Source organism: Puntigrus tetrazona, chromosome 5 (assembly GCF_018831695.1).
Source record: "Puntigrus tetrazona isolate hp1 chromosome 5, ASM1883169v1, whole genome shotgun sequence".
NCBI lineage: Eukaryota > Metazoa > Chordata > Actinopteri > Cypriniformes > Cyprinidae > Puntigrus > Puntigrus tetrazona.
Window position 1 is genome coordinate 15,420,712 of NC_056703.1, and position 23,375 is coordinate 15,444,086.

General features: G+C 35.3%; 1 protein-coding gene across 5 annotated transcripts in view; it reads left to right on the forward strand.

The window, feature by feature from the left end:
* arid3c (AT rich interactive domain 3C (BRIGHT-like)) overlaps window positions 1-14,158 on the forward strand; it is a 60,733-nt gene extending 46,575 nt beyond the window's left edge. For 4 of the 5 annotated variants that reach the window (XM_043240259.1, XM_043240261.1, XM_043240260.1 and 1 more), the window contains 5 exons: window positions 3,991-4,174; window positions 6,259-6,503; window positions 7,719-8,006; window positions 9,739-9,828; window positions 10,762-14,158. In XM_043240259.1, the coding sequence (XP_043096194.1) occupies window positions 3,991-4,174; window positions 6,259-6,503; window positions 7,719-8,006; window positions 9,739-9,828; window positions 10,762-10,934 (980 nt within the window). In that variant the 3' untranslated portion in view covers window positions 10,935-14,158. The other variant, XM_043240263.1, reaches the window with a different exon arrangement.
* Window positions 14,159-23,375: the final 9,217 nt, after the last annotated feature.

Genomic DNA, 23,375 nt, shown 5'->3' on the forward strand with positions numbered 1-23,375 from the left:
GGAAAGTTTTCAGAAACACTGACTGTTGTTTTATGGTGGTTTTATCAGTGAAAACTTTCTTTGTTTGGCTATATTGTGGTGGTCTCATTATATGAAGAGAAATGAGATTTAAACAACTGATGTAAATCACTTAATTGTATCCCTTTCTTTTTAAGTTGCCTTGGTGGCTTCCGAAGAATAAATACGTCCATCGTGGATGAGACTTGGAGTGATGGGCTCATTTACGACCCCTAATCTTTAAGCAATAGGAACAATGCCAGTGTTATTGCCCATTGTAAACTGATAAATTCCCACTTTGATTCATGATTCCCACAGGGAAGCAACAATAAATTGATCACATCTTAGGGCAGCTTCAGCACTTTCTTTTGAATAAATCAATATTCGACGCTTTCATAATTACCTGAAATACTTATGAAGAGAATGAAAGGACATGGGCCGCCTCGAAGAATGAGTCTTTTGGTTTCTGCCGTTTGTTTTTCCAGTTATAATTTCACTGTTATTTGTTGGATGGACGTCGCATTCTCCGCATTGTCCAAATCTAGAATAAAAGTATACATTTTCATGCTGCTTGTTTACGACAATTGGCTGATCCACAAAGTTCTTCTTTTCAGTTGTCTTTGTTTTTAAACATGCCTTAAATATATGCCTTTCAATATTGTGCTTCATCTTCTTATAGAATATATATATATATATATATATATATATATATATATATATATATATATATATATATATATATATTTACTTTATAGAACCATTTTAATCATAAACATGAATATATGAAAAATAAAAATAGATGGCTAATCATAGCTACTTTGTTTCAATAAAAAAAGAGTTGTGAAATTAGGTCTGGAAAAGAGCATTTTGCACATGTTAGACTATATAGTCATCTCCCCAGTTTCACATACAAAGTTTAGCTGTTTCAGCTGAAATAAACGATATCCAAACTAGGTACAAACCATTACACTAAACCCTTACACCTGATTCATGTTTATATGATGTTTATATTTTCAACCCAGGAAGAGATTAATTTTTGTAGTGAAATGGAAAGCATGCAGGCAAACCTGTTACTAGCTCCTTAAGAAGACTTGTCTGAGTAGCTTTTCTTAAATGTCATTTTGGACGAAAGCTTCCGCCAAATGAAGGAATACAATATAAAGCCACCCTCGTGTTCCTGACAAACACATCATAGAGGACTTACTCAGGCTTGTTGGTCAGTGCAATTTGCCTGTTTTATACACATGGATAAAGTTTTTTTTCTAGCATCGTGTTTACAAATTAGCCCTTCATTTCATGCTTCGGAAGACCAAGCAATCGCAGGCACATTGTCCTTCCATTATCTGGCTGAAGTGAATGATTAAAACGCAGACTGCTGATGAAGGCAGCCACATAGATGATTGGCCCCAACACCAGCTTATTCCCTTCAGCACATTTTCAATTAAACCTTTTTAGCCAGTGAGCAATTAACAGCAGGCAGCTATGTGAGCTCTGCGAAACGTGTTTCTCCGCACTCCACAATCACTCATTGTCATAATGATGCATGACCAGATCAAATTGTTTGGGATGACAAAAGCTCGTACTGGCCTTTATTCACTGCATCTTATTCAGGGAACTAGAGGAGATGAATACATCAGCCCAGAAATCGAGCGCTCGTAAATCTTGTTTTAAAGACGCTTATCCAGGTTCAGATTCAGTCCAAAGGTGGCTTTTGTGGAGTCAGGTTTTATTTATTGCTCCAGCCTCATTTCTCTCGGCCTTTTGTGTATGGGAATAAATAATTATTTGTGCATTAATGTCTTTTAACTTTGTACATTTGAAGGTTTGTTAAGCAAGGAGTGGGTTGGGAGGGAAGGTTTGCATTTGGTTTTGCTTTTAGAAAAAAAAAATGTTTTTATAGATACACACACACACACAGAGAGAGACCAGAAGTGATGTCCAGAAGGTATATTTGTGCAAAATGTGCCACAAACATTCGATCAAACCAGGAATATGTTGTACTGGAGAAAAGAAAATACGAACAATCAGATATTACTCCAGATATTTGGGTAACACTTAACAGTAAGGTGTCATTTGTTAACATTAGTTAATGTATTACCTAACATGAACAAACAATGAACAATACACTCTTTGTTAATCTGTTAATGTTAGTTATTGAAAATATAATTGTTCTTTGTTTATTCATGTTGGTTCACAGTACATTAACAAATGCAACTTGTGCTTTTAATGATGCATTAGTGTTGTAGAAATATAGTTCATTTTTATTTCTTGTTTACTAATGTTGTTAACTAATGTGAACTATTGAACCTCGTTGTAAAGTTTTAATGATATTTCTACCTTTATTCTGTTTTGCAAAGCCTACCCAAACTTTTAAAAAAGAAGAAAAAATGTTACAGCATTTTTTTCACACAAAGTCACACACTGAGTAGAATTTCTACCTCTTGTCATAAGGCTCACTCGTCTTGTTTGGCCCATTCTGCATGGTTTTGCAATAAATCTGTGGACATTGCGACCATTCAAATTCAGCATATGAGCAATATCTATAGTCAATTGACCAGATTTAGCCATTATGATAATGTCCTCTCTGGTTGCAGAGGACAGCTCCTTCCTCTTTAAATTCTCTCTAAAACCTATAAAATAATGTTGAATGTATATTACAGCACATATTACTAACCCTATGATTGATTGAATTATAGACTGAGAGTAATAAGAGCTTGGCCAAAAATGATGTCAGCACAATTTGGTTAAAAACGCTGAACGTTAGTTTTAAACTTCAGGCACAACTATGCAATATGCTCAACAAAACTGTTAATACATTTTAATAATAGTTTTAATATGTTTGAATGTGTTGTAGCAGATGAAAGAGTCCATTTTTTTTTCGGCCAAATTATTTTTATTTGATACATTTCAGAGTTTTTACATTTTTCAGACAGTTTTTCTGTTTTTTGTACGATAAACATTGTTGGGCATTACGTGAATTAAAATTCACGGTGAACAATTGAACTAGGTTAGTTCCAACACTCTAAACCATTTTGGCTTTCACAATTCAAGACCCTTGATACTTACTTTTTCTTCAGTGACTCGTGTGGTCAGTTTGAGGAGAAGTTAGAAACATCAATCGATTGTTTTAGACGTTTGTGCTACTTTAGATCTAATGCCAGCATTGTCTCAGAGAGAAGGCAGATAAATCTTTAGTTTTAATAGTGTCTCTTAGTTCACATGCCAGAGAGGCAAAATGAAGCCGTAATTACAAGTCTTAATTGATGTGTTTTTACCTTGATAGACCATAGCTCTGCTCTCCTTGCTCTTTTCAGACTGTGGCTCTGCTTGCTGTTGTTTGCTCTATATTTCTCTACGTATTGATTGCTATTATGGCAAATCCAATGGGCACAATAGAACTCTATCAGCAAAATACAGGTTAATTATCTTGAGGTCAGGCGGTCTCAGATGCACACAAAGGGCTTATCCTCTTCGCACATTACAACCTAACATTAAATCGTGAGCACAAATTATCACCAAGGTTTTTTTCCATTCAACAAATGAACTGGCAGAGGGAAGGAGAGCAGTGTTCGATCATTGACATTGGAGGGTTTAGATGTTTGCCGACTTTTGTCCTCTTTTAAATGAAATGTTCTCTTTATAGTCAAAATTATTATTTCCGATGCTGTTCAGGCTTTATGGCGCATATTAGATCATCACGATGAATGATTTTTCAGTTTGAGTGCGCAGTGTGAAAGAATTTTTAATGATCGAGATTTTACTCTTACGTATGTAGGAAGCCACAGGTCGTTCTTTTCACTGAAAGCAAAGCAGATAGTGCAGACCTTTGACTGAAGGCAAAAAGTGATATTTTCGCTAAGTGGAGTGGGAAGCTGTCGGACGTTTTACTTATGCTTGACTGATTGGCCTTATAAGCGGCCGAGAGGCCCGTCAATGAGCTTGAGTTAATGGCATTGATTGTGGATATTGTGCTTTTTTCCCCGGCTCCTGCAGGGACTCCAGTGAATCGGATTCCTATCATGGCCAAGCAGGTGTTGGATCTCTACACTCTCTACAAGCTTGTCACCGAAAAAGGCGGCTTAGTGGAAGTCATCAATAAGAAAATATGGCGCGAGATTACCAAAGGCCTGAACCTCCCTACCTCCATCACCAGTGCGGCTTTCACCCTCCGAACACAGTGAGTGGAACAACCTGTGGATAACTGCCAGTTGGTTCTGCTCTATCTTGTCCAATTCAATTACCTGCTTTTAAAATAAAGAGAGTGAAGTGTATTCGACAGTGTTTTGGTAGATAGATTTGTACTGCTAAATTGAGATCCATCAAGCAAACAAGAATGCTGTTTAAGCATTGTACATTATTGAATTAGCACAGTGTGAATCTAAAAAGGCTCCGGCTCGCTTTCTAACTTAATATAGTACAATTAGTTATTGTCAAAAACAAAACCTAAAGAAGGTTTCAAAGATGTCATAAAGTCTCAGAACAAAAAAAGGCTTCGTGTGTGAACAACCTCTAAGATACACGACACACTTGATTGTGAAATGGATTGCTGTGGACAATATATTGATTTCTAAAGCTGCTTTTTGACTAATGCTTTACTTATCTAACACAATATGAATTATCTGGGGTGTTTTTTGGGGGGTGTTCATATACTGTCATTAAAAGCTTGTGGTAGGAACTTTTTTATGTTTTTTTAAAGTAATCTTGGTAACAATTTACAATAAGGTTCATTAATTTAACAAAGGTTTTTTAGTTAAGATGAACTAAGAATGATCAACTTCTGCAGCATTTATTGATCTTAGCATTTGCTGAAAGTTGTGTTTGTTAACATTAGTTAACGTACTGTGAGCTCAGATGAGCTAACAGTGAATGATTGTATTTTTGTGAACAAACATTAACAAAGATGAATAAATACTGTAAAGATTGTTGTTGATGTTAGTTAATGTTAACAAATGGCACCTTATTGTAAAGCGTTAACGTGATCTCTTATGCTCACAAAGGCTGCATTTTGATCAGTTAAACAGTAATACTGGAAAATGTATTACGATTTAAAATGATTGTTTTATGGTTTTAAAATGTAGTTTATTTCTTCCGTGTTTATTTAAATAGTGGATATAATCTTTTTTTATAACAATGTAATTTACTGTCACTGTTTAGCCTTAATATTCTTGAAATATTACAGGGAGTGTATATGTGATTAATTGCAGTTAATTTGATTAATATAATTCATCTAATTCATTTCACATAAGATTTCATTTTCTCATTTGTCACAAATATTAACTTCTTTTACGAAAACATCATGCTGTTGTATGTGTTTCAGAAATATAGCGCTGGTTCTGTTTATATGTTCTGTGTAAATCATTGACGTACTTGGGGAACACACAAACTTGTTTGTGCAAGTCCACTCTCAGCACTGTCATTTAACACAATTACATTATTCTCTAAGACATCCAGTTCTCCTGTGGCCCTGTAGGCTGTCATAAGAAAACAATGGGACTTGAAGGCAGTCATTATTAAGATGATCATAAACATAGTAAAAAAAAATGTAGACAGTTGGAACAGATGGCTGCTCTACTGGTCATGAAAACAGAGGAACGCAAGAAATCTGGATTTCAAAGAACTGTTGAGAGGAAGAATGTGCACTCACTACATTGTAGTTTTTAATGTTTTTCTTTTCCTAAAAAATGTGAATGATGCAGTTTGTCTATGCTCTGAAAATTAATTCAATAAATGACAGGAACTAACCATGGAAAACCATAGATGTACAGATCACAATGAAGGCAAAATGTCAGTTGTCAGTGGAACATTTAGTTAATGTTATGAACTGCCCCAGTGGTTACTTTGTTACGACACCTGTGTGATCTGACTTCATGCATAACAGTCACTTTCTGGGCAAATGTCATAATAAAACATTTTTCTGAGTAAACATCCTGAGCATTTATTTCCACTATTTAGGTTTAATATTCAGGTAACACTTAGTTGCCAATTCTCACCATTAATTAGTTGCTTATTAGCATTAGTAGCACTTGTTCTGCATCACTAATATCCTACCCAACACCTAAAACTAACAACTAACTTTCTTATTATTAATAAGCAGCAATTTAGATGTATATTGAAGCAAAAGTCATGGTTTCTTAGCAGTGAGAACTGGAGATTAAAATAAAGTGTGAACGATATTGACAATTTTTTAAATATCATTGTGTCATTGTGATTCGGTTATATAGCACAGACCATGCTTCACGTTGTGTGTTTTCTTGTGTACAGGTATATGAAGTACCTCTATCCTTATGAATGTGAAAAGCGGGGACTGAGCTCTCCCGGGGAGCTTCAGGCAGCTATTGACAGCAACCGTCGTGAAGGCCGGAGACAGAGTTATGGCTCCACCCTCTTTAACTACTCTCCCGTGGGCACCCCCACCCTGCTGGCTTCCCCAAAACTCCAGATGCCCCACATCAGCATGCCCACTCCCAACGGTGGGCACATGACTCAGACCCCTGTCATCAAGAAAGGTTTGTGTTCGTTTTTTTTTCCTTTCTCACAGCAGTTTTTTTCAATGTTAAAATATTGTCATTTTACAATAATTATTTATTGTATCAATCAAATAATACAGACTACAAAGAAAAATAGATCAAATAATTTAATTAATATTCATTAAAAATCTCAAAATCTGAAAACAGTAGCAATCTATTAATTGTTGATTTTGGAAAAAGTTTGGAAAATTTGTATTTTTTTAACCGGAAATTTAATTGAATTGTTTTAATTACAACCTCGATCCTCCAAAGCAGAAGTCATCTCTTTTACACAATAGCGCTGCCACATCTTACTCACGCTTATTCCACGTTGTGGCCTGAATGGTCATCAGAGAGGACAGGAAACAGCTTGCAGGACTTCCTCTTGCCAACTCTGCCAGTTTCCGCATCACACCAGCAGGAGTACAGAAACACAAAGAGACATGGGCTGCTTCGCGATTCTGTAATGTGCCCATATGGAAAAACACAAGTCACGCAACTTGAAGGATCAAAGAGCCTTACGAATCTGACAGTATTTATAGTGTTTACAAAGCAGCTTTAAATAGACCTCATGACTTGTGTTTCATACTCATACTTCCCTGTGAGGATGTTATTGCAGCATATTTATAAATTTGTACAATATAATGCTGTATTCAGATTATTGAGTAACTTCCTTTTCATTTTCGAAATCGTTTTACAATATATAATTTAAAGTATGATGAAGCAGATCTACAGTAGATCTGATAAGAACAACACTAACCATTCTGTCTAAAAATCAGGTTAATTTTATTTATTTATTAACACTTCCTATTTCAAATAAATGCTATTCAATTAATCGAAGAATATTATTTTTAATGAGATTAAATAAATCAGCTTAGCAGAGTGACTGCTGAAGGATCATGTGACACTGAAGACTGAAGTAATGATGTTGAAAATTCAGATTAAAATGTATTGAAATCAGTTCTTGAAATCAGTACAAATATTTCGCAGTATTTCTAATTTTACTTAAAAAAATATGAAGACAAAAAGGCCATATTTTCCAACTGAACAGAGCTGATAATCAAACAAAAGCAAAAATGTATATAAATAAATAAAGATCACAGAAACATTAAATTAATCAACTCTTAAAATTACGCTTCACTGTTCAGTGTGGCAAAATTAAGCGTGGTAAAAAAAAGCTCAAACAGAACTTCATGAAGCTTTCTTGCTCCACAGAGGACTCCATGCTGTCCAGCTGCCTGACCAACAGGGTGGGCATCCCTGTGTCTTTGGCGGGCCACCACAGTGCAGCGCAGGCGGCCGCCGCTCAGGCTGCAGCTGCAGCAGCTGTGCAGGCGGCCGCATTGGAGCAGCTGCGGGAGAAGCTGGAGTCTGGAGAACCACCAGAGAAGAAGGTGATGCTCATGGCAGAGGAGCAGCAGAGGATAATGCAACATGCATTACAGCAGAATCTCTTCGCCATGGCAACCCAGCTACCCATGAACATCAAACTGAACAATAGAGGTGGGTGCAAGGAGTGCAAAGATATGTTCAGCTTTTTTAACTTTTTAAGGCTCCAATGTAAAAGTTTAGTTAGAAAGTTTATTAACCCCCCCCTGTAGTTTTTTTCTTAATTTAAACATAAAATATATATTTTTAAATGTGGGCATCCAAACAGTTTGTGGTCCCCATTGACTTCCTTAGTATATTTTTCTTATTAGAAACTTGAGACAGATGAAATGGCAGCAGTTTGTAGACTTGCCTATAAATATAATGTAAATATAAAGTTAATTGTGTTTCCAGAATTACCTATAAATTGAGTAAAACATTTATTTGACAATACTGTAAGTATAGTTTAAATTTGTTAACCTATTTACTGACATATCGCTTGAGACTTGTTTATAGAATAATAATAATTCATCTTTATCCAGAGTACTACTTGTGCACAGTGCACATTCTTAATATTAATATAATTTGTTTTAATGTCAATATTGACAAAGATTGTATGATCTTTGAAAAGCAATATATTATAATTATACTTGCAATAGTTCTTGAATAGAATAGAATTTTGAACACAACTTCTCTACAATAAAAGTGCATTAAGTGCAAAATTAGTTCCAGTTTAGTTTAAGTTTAGTATGCCAGAGCTATATTTTTATGTAAATGTATTTGTAGTATACTTGGCATGAAATAAATGTATTTCAAATGCATTTTAGTCTAATAATTTTTCCTGACTGTCATGCTGTTTTTCTCTTATCAAACTGAAGAGTTTTGTTTTTTTTTGTTAATGAAAATGTATGAATGACACTTTTATTTTCTTATTTTATTTTGTTACATTATGGTCATTTTCACCTGGGGAATAATAACTAGGTTTATCAGACATTCTCAAAACAACGTTAAAAGCATTTATAACAAAGATTTTATTCATGATTCATATTTGTTAATGAATGACGAATATTTATGTTATTTTATAACTCTATAGCAAGTTGTTTATTTTGTCAAAGAGAACAATAAGAGTTTATGAGACATTCTGAAATTTAAAAAAAATTGTAAGTGTAAATGAACAGTAGAGCTGATGAAGAAAAATGATTTCTATCAAGCTGTTTATTTAGTGTTAATGTTTACGGTGCAGCTTCATTCACTTAATGACAGAGTGTGTGCCGTGATTGCAGTCTGGTCATGAGTAATGTGTTTGTTGTCTTCTTCATGACTGTTTCTCTTATACCAACCATAAAACAAGAGCTTCTTTATATGGTGGGAAAATGTAGCATAATTCTATAACGCTGGGCAAGACTTTCACACAGAAACACTCAGCAATTTAAAGATTATATTAAATGTTATTTTGTGTTTACCGCAGTAATGACAGAGTGAAAACCGAAAGTCCTGACAGCTGCTGACTTCTTGGAAATACGAATCCTCGTGTGTGCTTCACCCCTTTTTGGTTCAAACGAATGAATCTAATGGTCTCCTGCTTAATGTATCTCTGAAGTGTAAATTGTGTGTAATGTTAACAGTGAAGAAATGTTCCTTTTATGACACAGATGCCGTTCTCTATCTACAGAAGCGAAAGCCCCATCTTTTTGAGAGTAGTCACCTCCCTCCCCCCTGCAACTCTTTTAATAAACCCCTCCTTATCCTGTCACTCATGAGTTATCGCCGATAGTTGGTGGCACGCTTCTCTTGCTTCTTGTGTTCCTTTTATAAATGCTCATATTGAGTTTTTCTCTTCCTCGCTCTCTGGCTCCTCTCTTGACAGATGATAGACAAGAGACTGCATTGAACCTGTCTACCAACGGCATTAGCAGCATCAACATGTCAATAGAAATAAATGGGGTTGTCTACACAGGTAAATAGAGCGCCGTTTGCTGATGTAATTGCAGGCAGGAAATTCAATAAGTTATAGCAGCACCCCCGCGCTTAGTCCTCCACACAATTTGATGTCTTTGCTATAAAATCCATCGTAATGAAGTGGCAAGTCCAATAGAGTTAAAAAAGTTAAATATCTTAAAATTGGGCCTGGGCGCCAGGAGGTCGATGGAGCTTATTGTCTTTCGTGCCCGAGAGAAAGGCCCTCCGCCTTAGCTAGATACAGTGCTTGTGCCTGATGTGCGAGAGACAGTAATTACTAGAAGATGGCTCATAAGCTTGCTGGGAACATTTCAGGAGATCGAGTTGAAGTGGCATCTGTTCTACCATTTTTACTGAAGGCTTGTTCCCTGTAGAGTTTTTTTTCTTTAGGTGAATGATTTAATGCTTAGCACAATTATTTATATTAGAAATGATACAATAAAAAATATGAATTCAATTGCTTTAATTGTTTTGTTCATGTTAAAAACCTTGAATAAAATTAAATAAAATAAATCTCGAATAAAGTAGTGAGTTTAATCATATATATATATATATATATATATATATATATTTTTATATTTATTTTTTTTTTGTTTTTTTTTAATCTAAAAGATAATAAATACTTATTCAATATACAGACATCAGGTACTTGACATACTGCGTCTCCAATACTGTGCATATTGAACAAAAAAAGGCTTGCGCAAGGGGGTGTTGATCACATACAAAACATGTTTTATTTGAACCTCTGCTTTTACGGCCAGTATTATTGCATGAAATGAATTATTTGTAATCACGTGTACTGCATAAGAATTTTTGATCGCATTTTTTAATACATATAAGCAAACTGATTTAGCAACTAAACTGCTGATGTTATGTAGAAATGGTTCAGGTGTTTTGAAATGAACTTTAAATATGTGTCTGCTGACTGCAGGGGTCCTGTTTGCCCGTAAGCCAGCCATAGGTTTCATACCAGGCAGCCAGCGAGTCCATCACCAACACAGCTCTCAGGGAAAGAGCAGCAGCCCAGGGCTCAGCACTCAGATGCAGCCGTCCTCCTCTTCCTCCTCCACCGCCTCTTCACACGGACCAGCCACCTCCCCTTGAGCCCACAACACCTCACTCAACTCTCCCCCGACGTCAGACAAGGCAGGGTCTTTAGGTCATTCTGCTGGACCAGTTTTTTTTCTGTCTCCTTCGATGTACAATGTACACTTTTTACTGTTTTTCTAACCCTTCCCCTGCAATCAGGACAGGAGCGTACATCACCGAAAAAAACTTTCATTAAAGGGCCGAGCGCCGACAGCTGTTAGCCGCACATTTGAGGTGTGGTACATTTACATATGCAGCAAGTTGCAGCTTGTAATTTTGTTCTTCTGAGGATGCGTTATTCAGCGTGGAGCAACTAAAACAGACTGAGTGACAACGCCATGAACACAAGGAGCGATGTGACGCTCGAGCGAACGGGATGTTCCTCAGACAGAGTGAATGTTGCCTCAGAGCAAGATTCTTCACTTTCCTACACCGATCCTGAAATTTGGGCATCCTCATCTTTAACTGTCGCATTCTTGAATCAAACAGCAAGAGCTACTATCAGCTATTACCAAAGAGGAAAAAGTGCAGCATATTAGCGTTTTATTTGAACAGTACGACAATTCATGCAGAGTCTTATCACCACCATCACACATATCCGACGCCATTGCAAAGTTACCAAAAATCTATTATCGAGCTGATATTTGAATATGTTGATTTTAAGCAAAGCACATCCCATTTAACTTGGGCATCAAATAGTCAGGGAGAAAAAGTTATTTACTGTATTACTGCTTAAATGTATGTTTGTAAAGATATCGTTTTATCCATCAGAGCAGTCATCTACACAATATTTAAAATCACAAATGCAAGATCGGTCATGTATAACTTGATATGGAGGAAAGCAGACAGGATTATGTCTGCTATATTCTCTCATGACTGGTTTTGGCCCGCGGCCGTCGCGAAATATATTCCATTGATTGGTGAGTTATTTGGGGAACACTTGTCGACAGTGTTTAATGATTTTCCACCACCTCAACTCAGCCCATGTTTTATAGCAAAGTGTTCATTAAATGGTTTAGTAGACGGAAAACAGGTCAAACTGGTTAATGCAGGTTTCAGAAGCGGAGGGTCAAATAATATTGCGACGTGTGACTGTGAGCTGGATGTTAACCATAAAAAAACCAAACCAAAAAAGAGAGGCTCTGTAGAAGATTATGTGCTGTGTGTGATCACGCTGAATGTGGCTCATCTTAGGCATCCGCTCGTGTTGTGAATAGAATCCAGCTTTCATTACGTTTTCAACAATGCACTTGCATTTGAGAGTTCACCTCTCGTCCTTTATTCCATTCTCCATATTATTTTATTTTTTTTTGCTCGAACTCGTGTTTATTTCTTTTGCTTCTCTTTTCTGTTGGTAAGGAAAAGAGAGGATATTATTGTGTCATTTTTTTTTTTAGAATTCAGTAGACGATTTCAAGTTGTATTTATTATTACTTCTATTCTCTTCCTTTCGTGTTGAAACTTGGGCTGTTCGAGAAACATCGCTTTTATTTAAAGAAAGAAAGAGTCGTACTACAGCCCAATACCTCACAAATCCTGCAAACCTGTACACAGATAATAGATTATGAAAACAAGATATACCTCATTTATTTCATTTCTATTATTTTTATTGTGAAGCCACTTGAAAATGTTTTTTCAACAAATCACTGGATTTTTTTTTTTTTCTATTTTGTATTGTTTTACCAAAGAAGGGAATATATGATGAACACACATCTACCTCATTTGTTATAGACTGTGCCAACAACATAATCACAGCAGCCAGTTTTTAATCATAGCCTTTCTGGTCCGAATTCACTTTTGCCTGCGTGATTTGTGCTGCAGAACCAGAGGCCGGACCACACGGGGCTCGACATGCCATCAGTTGCTTTGCTTGTCCGTTTTTGTCAGCGTTTTTTTCTTTACGCACCGGGGGGAAAATGAGATACCAGAAGGGTTCCCATCGAGCTTATTCATTACAGTATCAGTAGATCTAAAACACATCTTATGAAACATATCTCAAGTTAAGCTGCGACCTTGGGCGTTTTCGTTAATTAAAGTGTTTTAGCTTTACGGTTCGCAGCAGTTCCATTGATGCCAGTGTTTGAGTCGTCATTTCTGTTCGCAACATAACGTGACTTTCAGAAAATATGTAACCTAGTCTAAGTTAAAAGTAACTAAAAGAAATCGGTTTTCTTTTTTTTTTATAATGTCTTTAGTGGGATTTGAATGTGGAGACGTGCTCAGAACTTCTTTTTTACGAATACCAAAGATCTGACGATATTCTTGGGTTGACGGTTTCTGACCCAATGCTGTCGTTCGTAACTTTGAATCTCAAGCAGCAGTAAAATGTTTTTATTTGATCCTGCTGCGGCAAAACTTGATTTTAAGCACTTGGATCAAAATGTTTTCAAAAAAAAAAAAAAAAAAAAAAAAAAAAAGCCAAGCTGTATATTCAGTTAGTCTCAGTGCACGGATGGCAATCTAAGAATGTAATAACAGTTTCCAGAGTTTTAGCACAATTAGCGATTAATGAAACGAGTAAACCTGACCATCATTTTGTTGTTGTATAGGTGCAAGGATTAATGGATATATAGTCTATATTTATGTGGAATTACAGAGGGCACAATCAATGCACAATTGTCTGATTCCTGTTGTTCGATGTAATTTACCTCTTGATCAGCGTATGAAGAGACCTTGCTTATATTTTTTCACAGCAGTGGCACAGTCTATTCCTTCACATGACTGTCTGTTCTCTCTTCAGCTCATGTCACTAGACTGCAGAGATTTTTAGAGCAAATCCTGGACGAACTCTGGAGAAGCAAAAAAAAGAAAAAAAAAGAAAAACACGAATCAGAGTGAATCCGTAACCAAAGCTTTTACGAAACCACGTTCACAGGCTTACTGATGACAATGTTGGAACATTTGTTCATAAAAAAAGACTATCAATTTAGATAACAATTAAGAAAAAAAAAAGATTCACTCATGTGCTTAAAAATAACATGTTGTTTACCTTGTTTAGCTATGTCAACGATGCTATGCTGGTAGATTTTAGATCCTATTATACGCTGTGTATGAAGCTTATTTTTCTTTTATTCACTTTGGATAAATCCAGTGCATTATGGGAAAGCTGGATTGTGGTGCTCAGGGGTTAAAAAAAAGAAGAAAAAAACTGGTGAAAGATTTTTTTTTTTTGTTTTGTTTGTTTGTTTTGCCATTGACTTGTAGCATAATTAGAAATAAAGTACTGCTTTCCACTTTAATGTCCAGTTGAGTTTTTCTTTTGGGTTTAAATATTCATAACTGATAGAAACAAATGGCTGAATTTATCAAATAAAGGTGGACGCACTGGATGCAGCATAAATGTACTTTATTCTTGTGATGCAAAGCTGAATTTTCAACAGCCATTACTCCAATCCTTCAGAAATCAATCAAATGTACTGCTTTGGTGCACAGGAAACCTTTTTTATTATTAGCAACGCTCTAAGCAATAGTCCTGCTTAATATTTTTGTGCAAACTGTCATTTTTTTCTTTGATGAATAGATAAAACAGCATTAGTTTGGAACAGAAGACTCCATGCTGTGCTGAAAAACTTCATTAATGACCCCAGACTTTTGAACTGGTATATTTTACTAACACTGGGAATAAAACGCATGGCTTTGTTGTTGCCAGTTCCGCGCACTACACGCTAAGCTACATGAACACAAGGTACTAGACAGGGAAGGACAAAAAAAAAAAATCTGTTAGTATACACTATTGATTTTAACATGAATTTAACAAAAACACACTTTAATCCAGAGTTGAGCCATTACAGAATTAAAGTAGATTGGAATGCCAATGATAGGTCACCTAATTGTTGATCAGCCTGTGTTTACTGGCAAAGGATAGCGTTAGAAATCTGTCCACTTAAAAAGCAAATTAGGCGACAAGTGTTCAATAAACGACAAGATGTATACAACAACAACACAGCCGTCAGCCTCGTTATATTCATATTAAAACATAATGAGATTGTGTGGAAAGAGCAGATGGTCGAGAATTTGAACACAGCTTAGTATTACAGACGGAGCCAATATCAGCAATTCGATTCCACAGTATAACCACAAAGTCAAAACAGAAAGAAGACAGAGACCGAACGAGTTGACTTGGCTGGACAAAGGTCAAAATCCCGCACTGCGAGCGCAGGCAATTAAACTAATGATGCCAGGGGTGTGTGCAGCATTAAGCAGCTAAAATGGAGTAAAGATCGCTTCATTATGGCCCAAGAACCTGATGTAATTAGGAGTAGGGCCAAGATTAGTGTCTGTCAATGGTTTTGCCTGGGATTTGCGGGTAATAGAGTTATCATTGAAGCTCAAGGAGTGTTACATTACACTTCGGAATAAACAAAAACAAATTAGCCAGCGTCGTCCAATAATGGGTTATCTTGTCAGAGTCTGACAGAAATCCATGCCCTATAACACAGTGTTAATTTTATGCATCACTGACAAGCACCTTCACAATCAATGGAGGTACTATAAAGTCAGGGAGACCATCAATTCAAGTTCAGGACAGGTAGACAAGGAGTTTTATGAACCTAGAGTGTATTGAAACCAAAAGTACTGTATTGTTGTAATCATGTTTTAAAAACTTTGCTGACCAATTAAATGTCTCGATCAATATAATTACAGCATTAGTATGAAATGAATAATGTGGGATTATCTGAAGACACTTGTGAAGTAATACTTTGTCTTTCACAACAAAGATGAGTAAAACCAATATATAATAATATATAAGATATTTAGCATTTAATTTCAATAGGCTACCACCTTTTCTAATAACTACATGTATTAAATATACTTGTTCCCCAAAAATTATAGTAATAGAAAAAAAAAAAAAAAAAAAAATATATATATATATATATATATATATATATATATATATATATATATATATATATATATATATATATATATACAGTGTCTATTTTAAACACATACTTTTTTTTTTATTATTTTTATTTAGGTTTATGTATGCATGCTTTATTTTTTTATAAGATTTTATTAAGATTTTTCCTGTCATAGCAAAAAGTTGATGTCAAAAACATTTTATTACACTATGATTTAGATTTTTGGATTTTAAAAACATGACTGATTTTAAATCATAAAGAGGTGATTGTGCTATATAATTATATAGTGTCTGTGCTAAATTACATTTTTATCATCAAATTACATTTTTATTTTCAAGTCTGACAGTAATCAGTGTTGAGTACTGATTATCAGCTGAAAACATTCATTTAAAAATGTTAAAATGCTATTGGTTATATTACTTAGAATAAAATAATTTAAGCAGTGTGATCTGTAACCTATTACATTTCCAAAGTAACCTTCTTAACACTGACAACACAATATTTTTCTGTTTATTTTAAATATATACTTAATTCTTATATTGATTTGCAAAATAAAAAGAAATATGATTTAATTGCATTTTACATTATTACTGACATGGCCTTTTAAAGGTCATGTGTCGGATCGGGGTCAGATTACCCTGCCTGTGTTCATATGAGAACATCTCATCTGACTGCATATCACCTATTGCCTTATGAATTGAACCTATTCAACTTAAAACCTATTCATTTCATTTTAGTGCGTGAACTTCTGCTCCAACAAGAGAACAACCTCCATTAATAATATATGACGATTTATCATTAATGGACAGCACAGTTAAATGAATTCGTTATTATGAGGTGTACTTGTTCGTGATGTGTATTAAATCTTCCTTATTAGTTAAAGGGAAAACTTTTAAAGCATAATAAATCAAATAAGGCCACATCATTACATCTTGGTTAGTTTTCTCTGATTTTACACTATTATTCATTCACTGGCTGATATTGATAAGAGAACCAACAACAAAGATGCTGTTTTGATGCTCTGCTGTCCTGGTGACCATTGATTAAGCGCTGAACTTTGACCTCAGGAGCAGTATTCGGCGCTAGAATCACCTCATGGCTGTCAGAGATGATTAGCTCAGCTGATCTAAGAGCACAGGCTTTGTGCTGTCAATACCAATTAGCAACCGCAGCATAACAGCGATGGTACTATGTTCTGAATGCTGATTAATTAGAACAAGTTTGTCATTTCATAAAAGAAAAACTTTTTTTCTTTGAGCAAAGTCATTTTTTGTTCGCGCAGAACAATTAAATAGTATTTGTCATTATTGTAATCTGAGACTTTACTGTTTACTGCCATCATTATGTTATCGGAGGCACATTTTACTTTTTTTTTAACGCTTTTGTATTTGCATGAATTCATTGGTAATGATAAATACTTCAACACAGACCGATTTATATAATGTAAAACATCCAATGATGATTTCAAAACATGAGAAAGAGTTGCTTCTGAATGTCATATTGTATGTTCTGTGTCGTGTTTTAGACTTTATGATGATGTTTTGGTTCCTTATAGTTTCATTACTTTGCTGATTGAGCTGATTGAGCTAACTTTTCTGTATTTAGCTGGTGGTTGCGATCTTTGTTCAGTTTTCTTGTGCGTTTTTGTATTTTTCTTTATTAAAAATAGTTTATTTTGCATTTTGAAGTCCTTCTCCGTTCAAATGATATGGACTGACGACTGCAAGTGGATCCCGAAGGTAACGGCTCTCTCCCATCCAACTGCAACTGCTATGGCTTCAATAAATGAACAACTAACTGCAAATATTAGTTCCTTATAGTCAGTGATAGTCATCCTTGTGCACCAGACCAGTTTTATCAAAGATCTCTGAGAATGCATTCAATGCCATTGTACCTTAAAGACAAAAACCTCCGGGCAAAGTGATATTTGGTATCAGCTTTTTGCTGATCCCGGATCAAATGGCTTTTATCTTTTGCTGGGTTTGCCTAAGGTTGTGGTAAGATGAAGTCAGCGATGAAATTTATTGGGCTACTCAAAGGCTCAAAGGGAGTGTCACTTCAAAAGCAACCTGAGAAGAACCATCCATTACGTGCAATATTCGAAACACTTCCGCCTCCGAGGGGGTATGGAAATACTAATAACAAGTAATAAAAACACATTTCCACATCTGTTTGTGCTTTAATACTGCTTTCAATTTCCAGCTAAATTTTCTGGTTTGGTTTTCACAACACTTTGGTATGCCTATTACAATTAATAAAAATGGCTATTGCGTTTTAGACTTTTTAGCATAAAATAGTGTCTTTTATCTATCTTAAACAAGCTTTTTGTAATGTCCCTGAGGCACATCTCTGAGTATGTACTTAGAAAACTATTAACAAAATGTGTCTTTTTGGCAATAATGTAAGCATGTATTTGTATGGAGGTTTTTTTAAACTGCAAGATATTTTATAAACAACAGTTAAGTTCCCTCAGTCTGAAATCAGCCCCGTCACACTAACAATTCACCCATCATAATTAGACTGCTCATATGTGACATCATTTACCAGAAATGACATCATTCAGCAGAAAATTGTTATTAGTAGTATATGCAATGTACTACTGAGAGCAGTGTCCAATTTGAGTGAAAAACCCCACAAATATATGTATTTCTCAATTACTTCGGTAAATATATACTTACAAAAATGATTGTTTTAAATATGGCCAATTTTAAACCTTGTCATATATTTAAAAATACGTATAAATGTTAAAAGAATAAAGGGTTGTTAATGTATATATATATTACATATATATATATATATATTATATAGCCATTACACTTGCTCTTTCTATTAGTGTGAAATGTTCAGAAAATGTTCATATGTTTTCTTTATATATAAGACGTTTTCATCTAACATTGATGGCATGTCCATCTATTTGTTGGTTGACATGGTGATAATGAAAGAATGAAAGTTAGTGGGGGAGGGACATGCATTCGTCTCATTAAGCAGGGGTTCATCGGGCACTAATGCATTGTGATGGGATTATTTTCTTCAGGCAGTTATCTAGGTCATGGTCCATGACCAGCCTTATAAAATGGACCATATGATGGTCAGGGAGGTACTTTAAAAGCCATCAGAAATATTCTGTGTGGAAGGAAATGGAAGTTTTCCCACAAAACCACTGGTTGCCATAGGGATTAAAGCTATGGAAACTGGATATGTGATCAATACACAAATCATTAATTACTATAGTTCCACTGATAATGGTCTATGGGGTTTTTGCTGGTCAAATATCACTCAACCAAATGCTTTCTGATGGCAAGCTGCATTTTTCCTTATTGTATAAAATGATATACAATGATATTTTACAGTTCTGCATCTCCGGGTTGATTAATTTTGTGCCTATTCTACAAAATCGAACAAATAAAAATATATTTACATTGATTTTGTATTAAATAGAACGATTGGGTAACACTTTATTTTAAGTGTAACATGTACTTACTGTTAATAATAGCAATTAATAATGCATAATTACAAGTAACTACAAGCCAAACCCTAACCCTATAGGATAGTACATGTAGTTAATTAATATTACTCAGTACTTTAATGTATTTACAATGTAATGTAAAAAAATGATTTACACTGTAACACCTTAAAATAAAGTGTAACCAGAAATTGTGTTTTATGGCACCGTTGATTTTAGTTTTTGTTGGCATGTTTTGCACCGATTTATCAAAGCACTGCCGCAGCTCAGCAACATAACAACCGACTTTTCATGGCTTATTGAGAAAGTCAGTGGCTGTTTAGAGTAAACCAAACATTATTCTGAAACAAAGAGAAAAACCTGTTGATATTGTCAATGTGGATATGTATGGTTCTGCTTTTCATTTTACGTCATTGGGATTGTCACACATCACTTCAGGAGCCAATGACTCTCACGCTGTTTTTGAGTGCCAAATCAACAGAGATAAATCACTGAATAGGCTAACAGGCAACGTCTTTTTTGTCCGCCTGCTTGCTGTGAGGCTAGGTGTTCGAATCCTACCACGCCAGCGCTGCACCTGCCTTTGTGAAGATAATATGAAACATTTAGAATGCAAATTCACCAAAACACACAAAGCAGAGCTAAAGCTATGCAGCACAATGATGAATGTGCTGCCACTAACATGCTGACATCCCAACAAACACAGCTGGCCCATGCTAGTCTTTGCTTATTTTTCTGTTTTGCCTTACAAATGGAGTTCTGTGCAACATTACTGCCCCATTACTGCATTACAAAAGAGCCATTTTAATGGTGTTTTTATGGTCTGTCGGTTTGGGTTGCCAGCAGCTCATGTTAATGCGTAATATCACTTAGCATTAAACAGGTTATACTCACCTATTTAAAATGAATAGTGCTGGTCCTGACTCGATTTGTAAAATAACGATAGAAGCACTGATGTCACATGAACCATTTTAATGACGTCCTTACGGCATTTCTGTGCCTTGATCATGGCAGTACTCTTGCTGTCTATGGAGGGTCAGAAATCCCCCGGATTTCATCAAAAATATCTTAATTTGGTGTTTTTAAGAAGAACAGATTACAGGTTTTTCAGGTTTGGAATGGAATTAATGACAGAATTTTCATTCCTGGGTGAACTTATTGACGTGCTATTGTCACAATAGAGCACTCTCCCACTCATATCATATTATGAAATTAAGCAGACCTCAGACAGTTAGAGTTTGGAAGGGTGAAATAACCTCTCACTGTTTTGGAAGATTATAATCCTTGTCGTTTACACTTAAGCCTTGTTTGTTTTGGTTATGTTTAATCTTAACTGTTAGGATAAACAAATTTCTAATAGGTAAAAAGAAAATCTTTAATGCATTTCACTCTGATCCATCATATTCCGGTATTAATTCGTAATGAAAATAAAAATCAATTTAAATCAGTCTAAAAGTCTATAATATGTTTCATCTTGTCTTTATCGTGATTGATTTCCTGTTTCCTCCCTGTCTGCCTTTCTTTAATATTTAATAAATGTGCATTTTTAAGAGAAGGTTAAGATTAGTTATTATGCACATAATAATAGGCAGAGCTTATTTAGTTTAGTTTTTTCGTTTATTTTTATTAATTTATCTCAACAGATGCAATAAATTAATTGATATTGTTCTGTGTGTCTGTCCGATCACTGAACTACTGGATAAAGTCAACTTATTGGATAAATTCAACCGTTTTTTATAATTAATTAACATGATGCAACGCTGTCCAAGACCATGAGGCAAACTCACAAATGGTGCTATGTCTGAACTTGACTCTAAATTACAATTTACCGTTAACCATTGCCCACAGCATGGTGTGTACTTGACAGAATGACCAGAGCAACACTAGGCAGTTCGATTTTCCGTTTGAATAACAATGCTCTGAGAGACAGGTATTTGAAACGGAGAGTCCCAATGGACGAGCACTAAGCGGACTAACAAGCCACTCCGGCGCTCTGAACCTCCACACGCTTCCACCGCAGCTTTAGCGGTAGCAACTTTGATTTCAACAGTAATTGGGGTCTTGTCTCTGTCTAGTACTGCCAATAACACGAGCTAAGGTTAATAAAGGCTAAGGTGTTTGTGCGCCTGTATGTGTGTTTTTCCTGTGACAGGTCTTTATGTGTCTGTATGTGTGAGTGTTTTCTTATGGCAGGTTGCTCAAGTGGGAAAGGCCGGGTAATTAGATGCCATGGGCGCTTTACCTAGGTCATGTACTTCAACACACTTCAACCTCTTCAGTCACAAATATATAGGCTAACTTTGTATTTGTCAAACAGCACAAAAGCATTCAAAAGCATCCATAAATCATGGTTTAAGATTTACTTTAAAAAATGGCTGTTCATTCCAACGTGACGCGGAGGGTTATTTGCCTCTGCAAGAAATTCAACGAGGTTACAAATTCACTTTAGTGTAATTACAAATTGCTGCTGTCCTTTGATATTGTGTACATGTGTGATATCTGTTTTTTTATATGTATTTATGGGTCAAACTGCACTGAGCAGTTCACACATTTTCTGTATCTATACATGCACTTGTACAAACTTCTCTGGGAACCTGGCCAGACATAGTTTTGACTGATGTGGCAGTTGAACTGACCATGTGGAAAAGACATGTAAATGTGTAGGATTCAACTTTTGAGCTATGATACTGAGGTTAGCCCACAGGTATGCAATTAGTAAACGTTTGAAAGTTAAAACTGTGAGGCTACCGCAATAATATAAACAAGACTGTAAAATGATTTGCAAATGGTTTTACCTTTTATTATTATTAGAGGTTAACAACCCATTTCAGCCATTGCAATTTAAGCCATTTCTTTAATTGTTTCTATTATATATATATATATATATATATATATATATATATATATATATATATATATATATATATATATATATATATATATATATAAGGGTAGTTGACAAATAAAAATTGGTAACATAAGAAAGAGTTATAAATTGGTTTAACTTCACTGTTTTTTATCACTTGTTATATTTTTATGTCACACCATAGGACACTTGTGTGTGTGTGTGTGTGTGTGTGTGTGTGTGTGTGTGTGTGTGTGTGTGTGTGTGTGTGTGTGTGTGTGCATTTTTGAGACTAATCAGGACATGAATTGGTATAATAACACAGGTATGACACAGGTATTACAAGGTGAAGGTGATTTTCCAGGATATTGGAAATGTCTCCACTTTTCAAAACGCTTATAAATCATACAGAGTGAGTTTTGGGGGAAATGTATAGGTAGGTGTAGGGCAATAGCACATACAGATTTGTTACAAATTAAAAAAAAAATATTGCCTATGGGTTGTCCCCACTTTTCACAAAAACAAACAAATGCACGTGTGTGTGTGTGTGTGTGTGTGTGTGTGTGTGTGTGTGTGTGTGTGTGTAAAGTGATTTAAACATAAATAAATGTAATGCAACAATTCTGAAACAAAGCTAAACATAACATAAACATTTAAATAAACACTTAAATGCAAACTTGGCCGTAATATCTTTCATCTCATAAATATCACTAACATCTTTTAAAGAGGCAAGCTTTGTAGATTATAATCATCAGTATATAGCTCACTCCAGGAATAGGGCACTTTCTTATGCTGCTCCAGAACCAGCTCTACGACCAGAATCCAAAGTTTAGACGGAAAACAGAGGACTGATGAGAAACAAACAAGAAAACCTCTAGGATAGTCAGAACAGAGTAACCATATATTTGCCCTGAGCTCCACCTGCTGGACAACAAGCTGCAACTGTCATTCAGAAAAACAGCATTTCATGTTTTAATACTTCTTTCAGTATCTGAAATGTTTGTGAATTCTGAGATGGAAAACAGTATCAAAATGAGAATAATGTTAATAATGCTACATCATTGTATGCGAATGCTACTACACATAAATAGGGTTGTTTTTTTTGTTGTTGTTTAATACTTGATTTGCCTTAAATCATTTTAAGTCTTCTTAAGGCCCCAAAGAAATTTTTTTGAGGCCTCAAATGAACCCCAACTCTCTTGCTGAGAACCACTGATATAATCTGCACAGCAAATGTGCAGCAGTTGGGCTTAATTTTGTTTATCTTGGTGCAAAAATACTTTGTT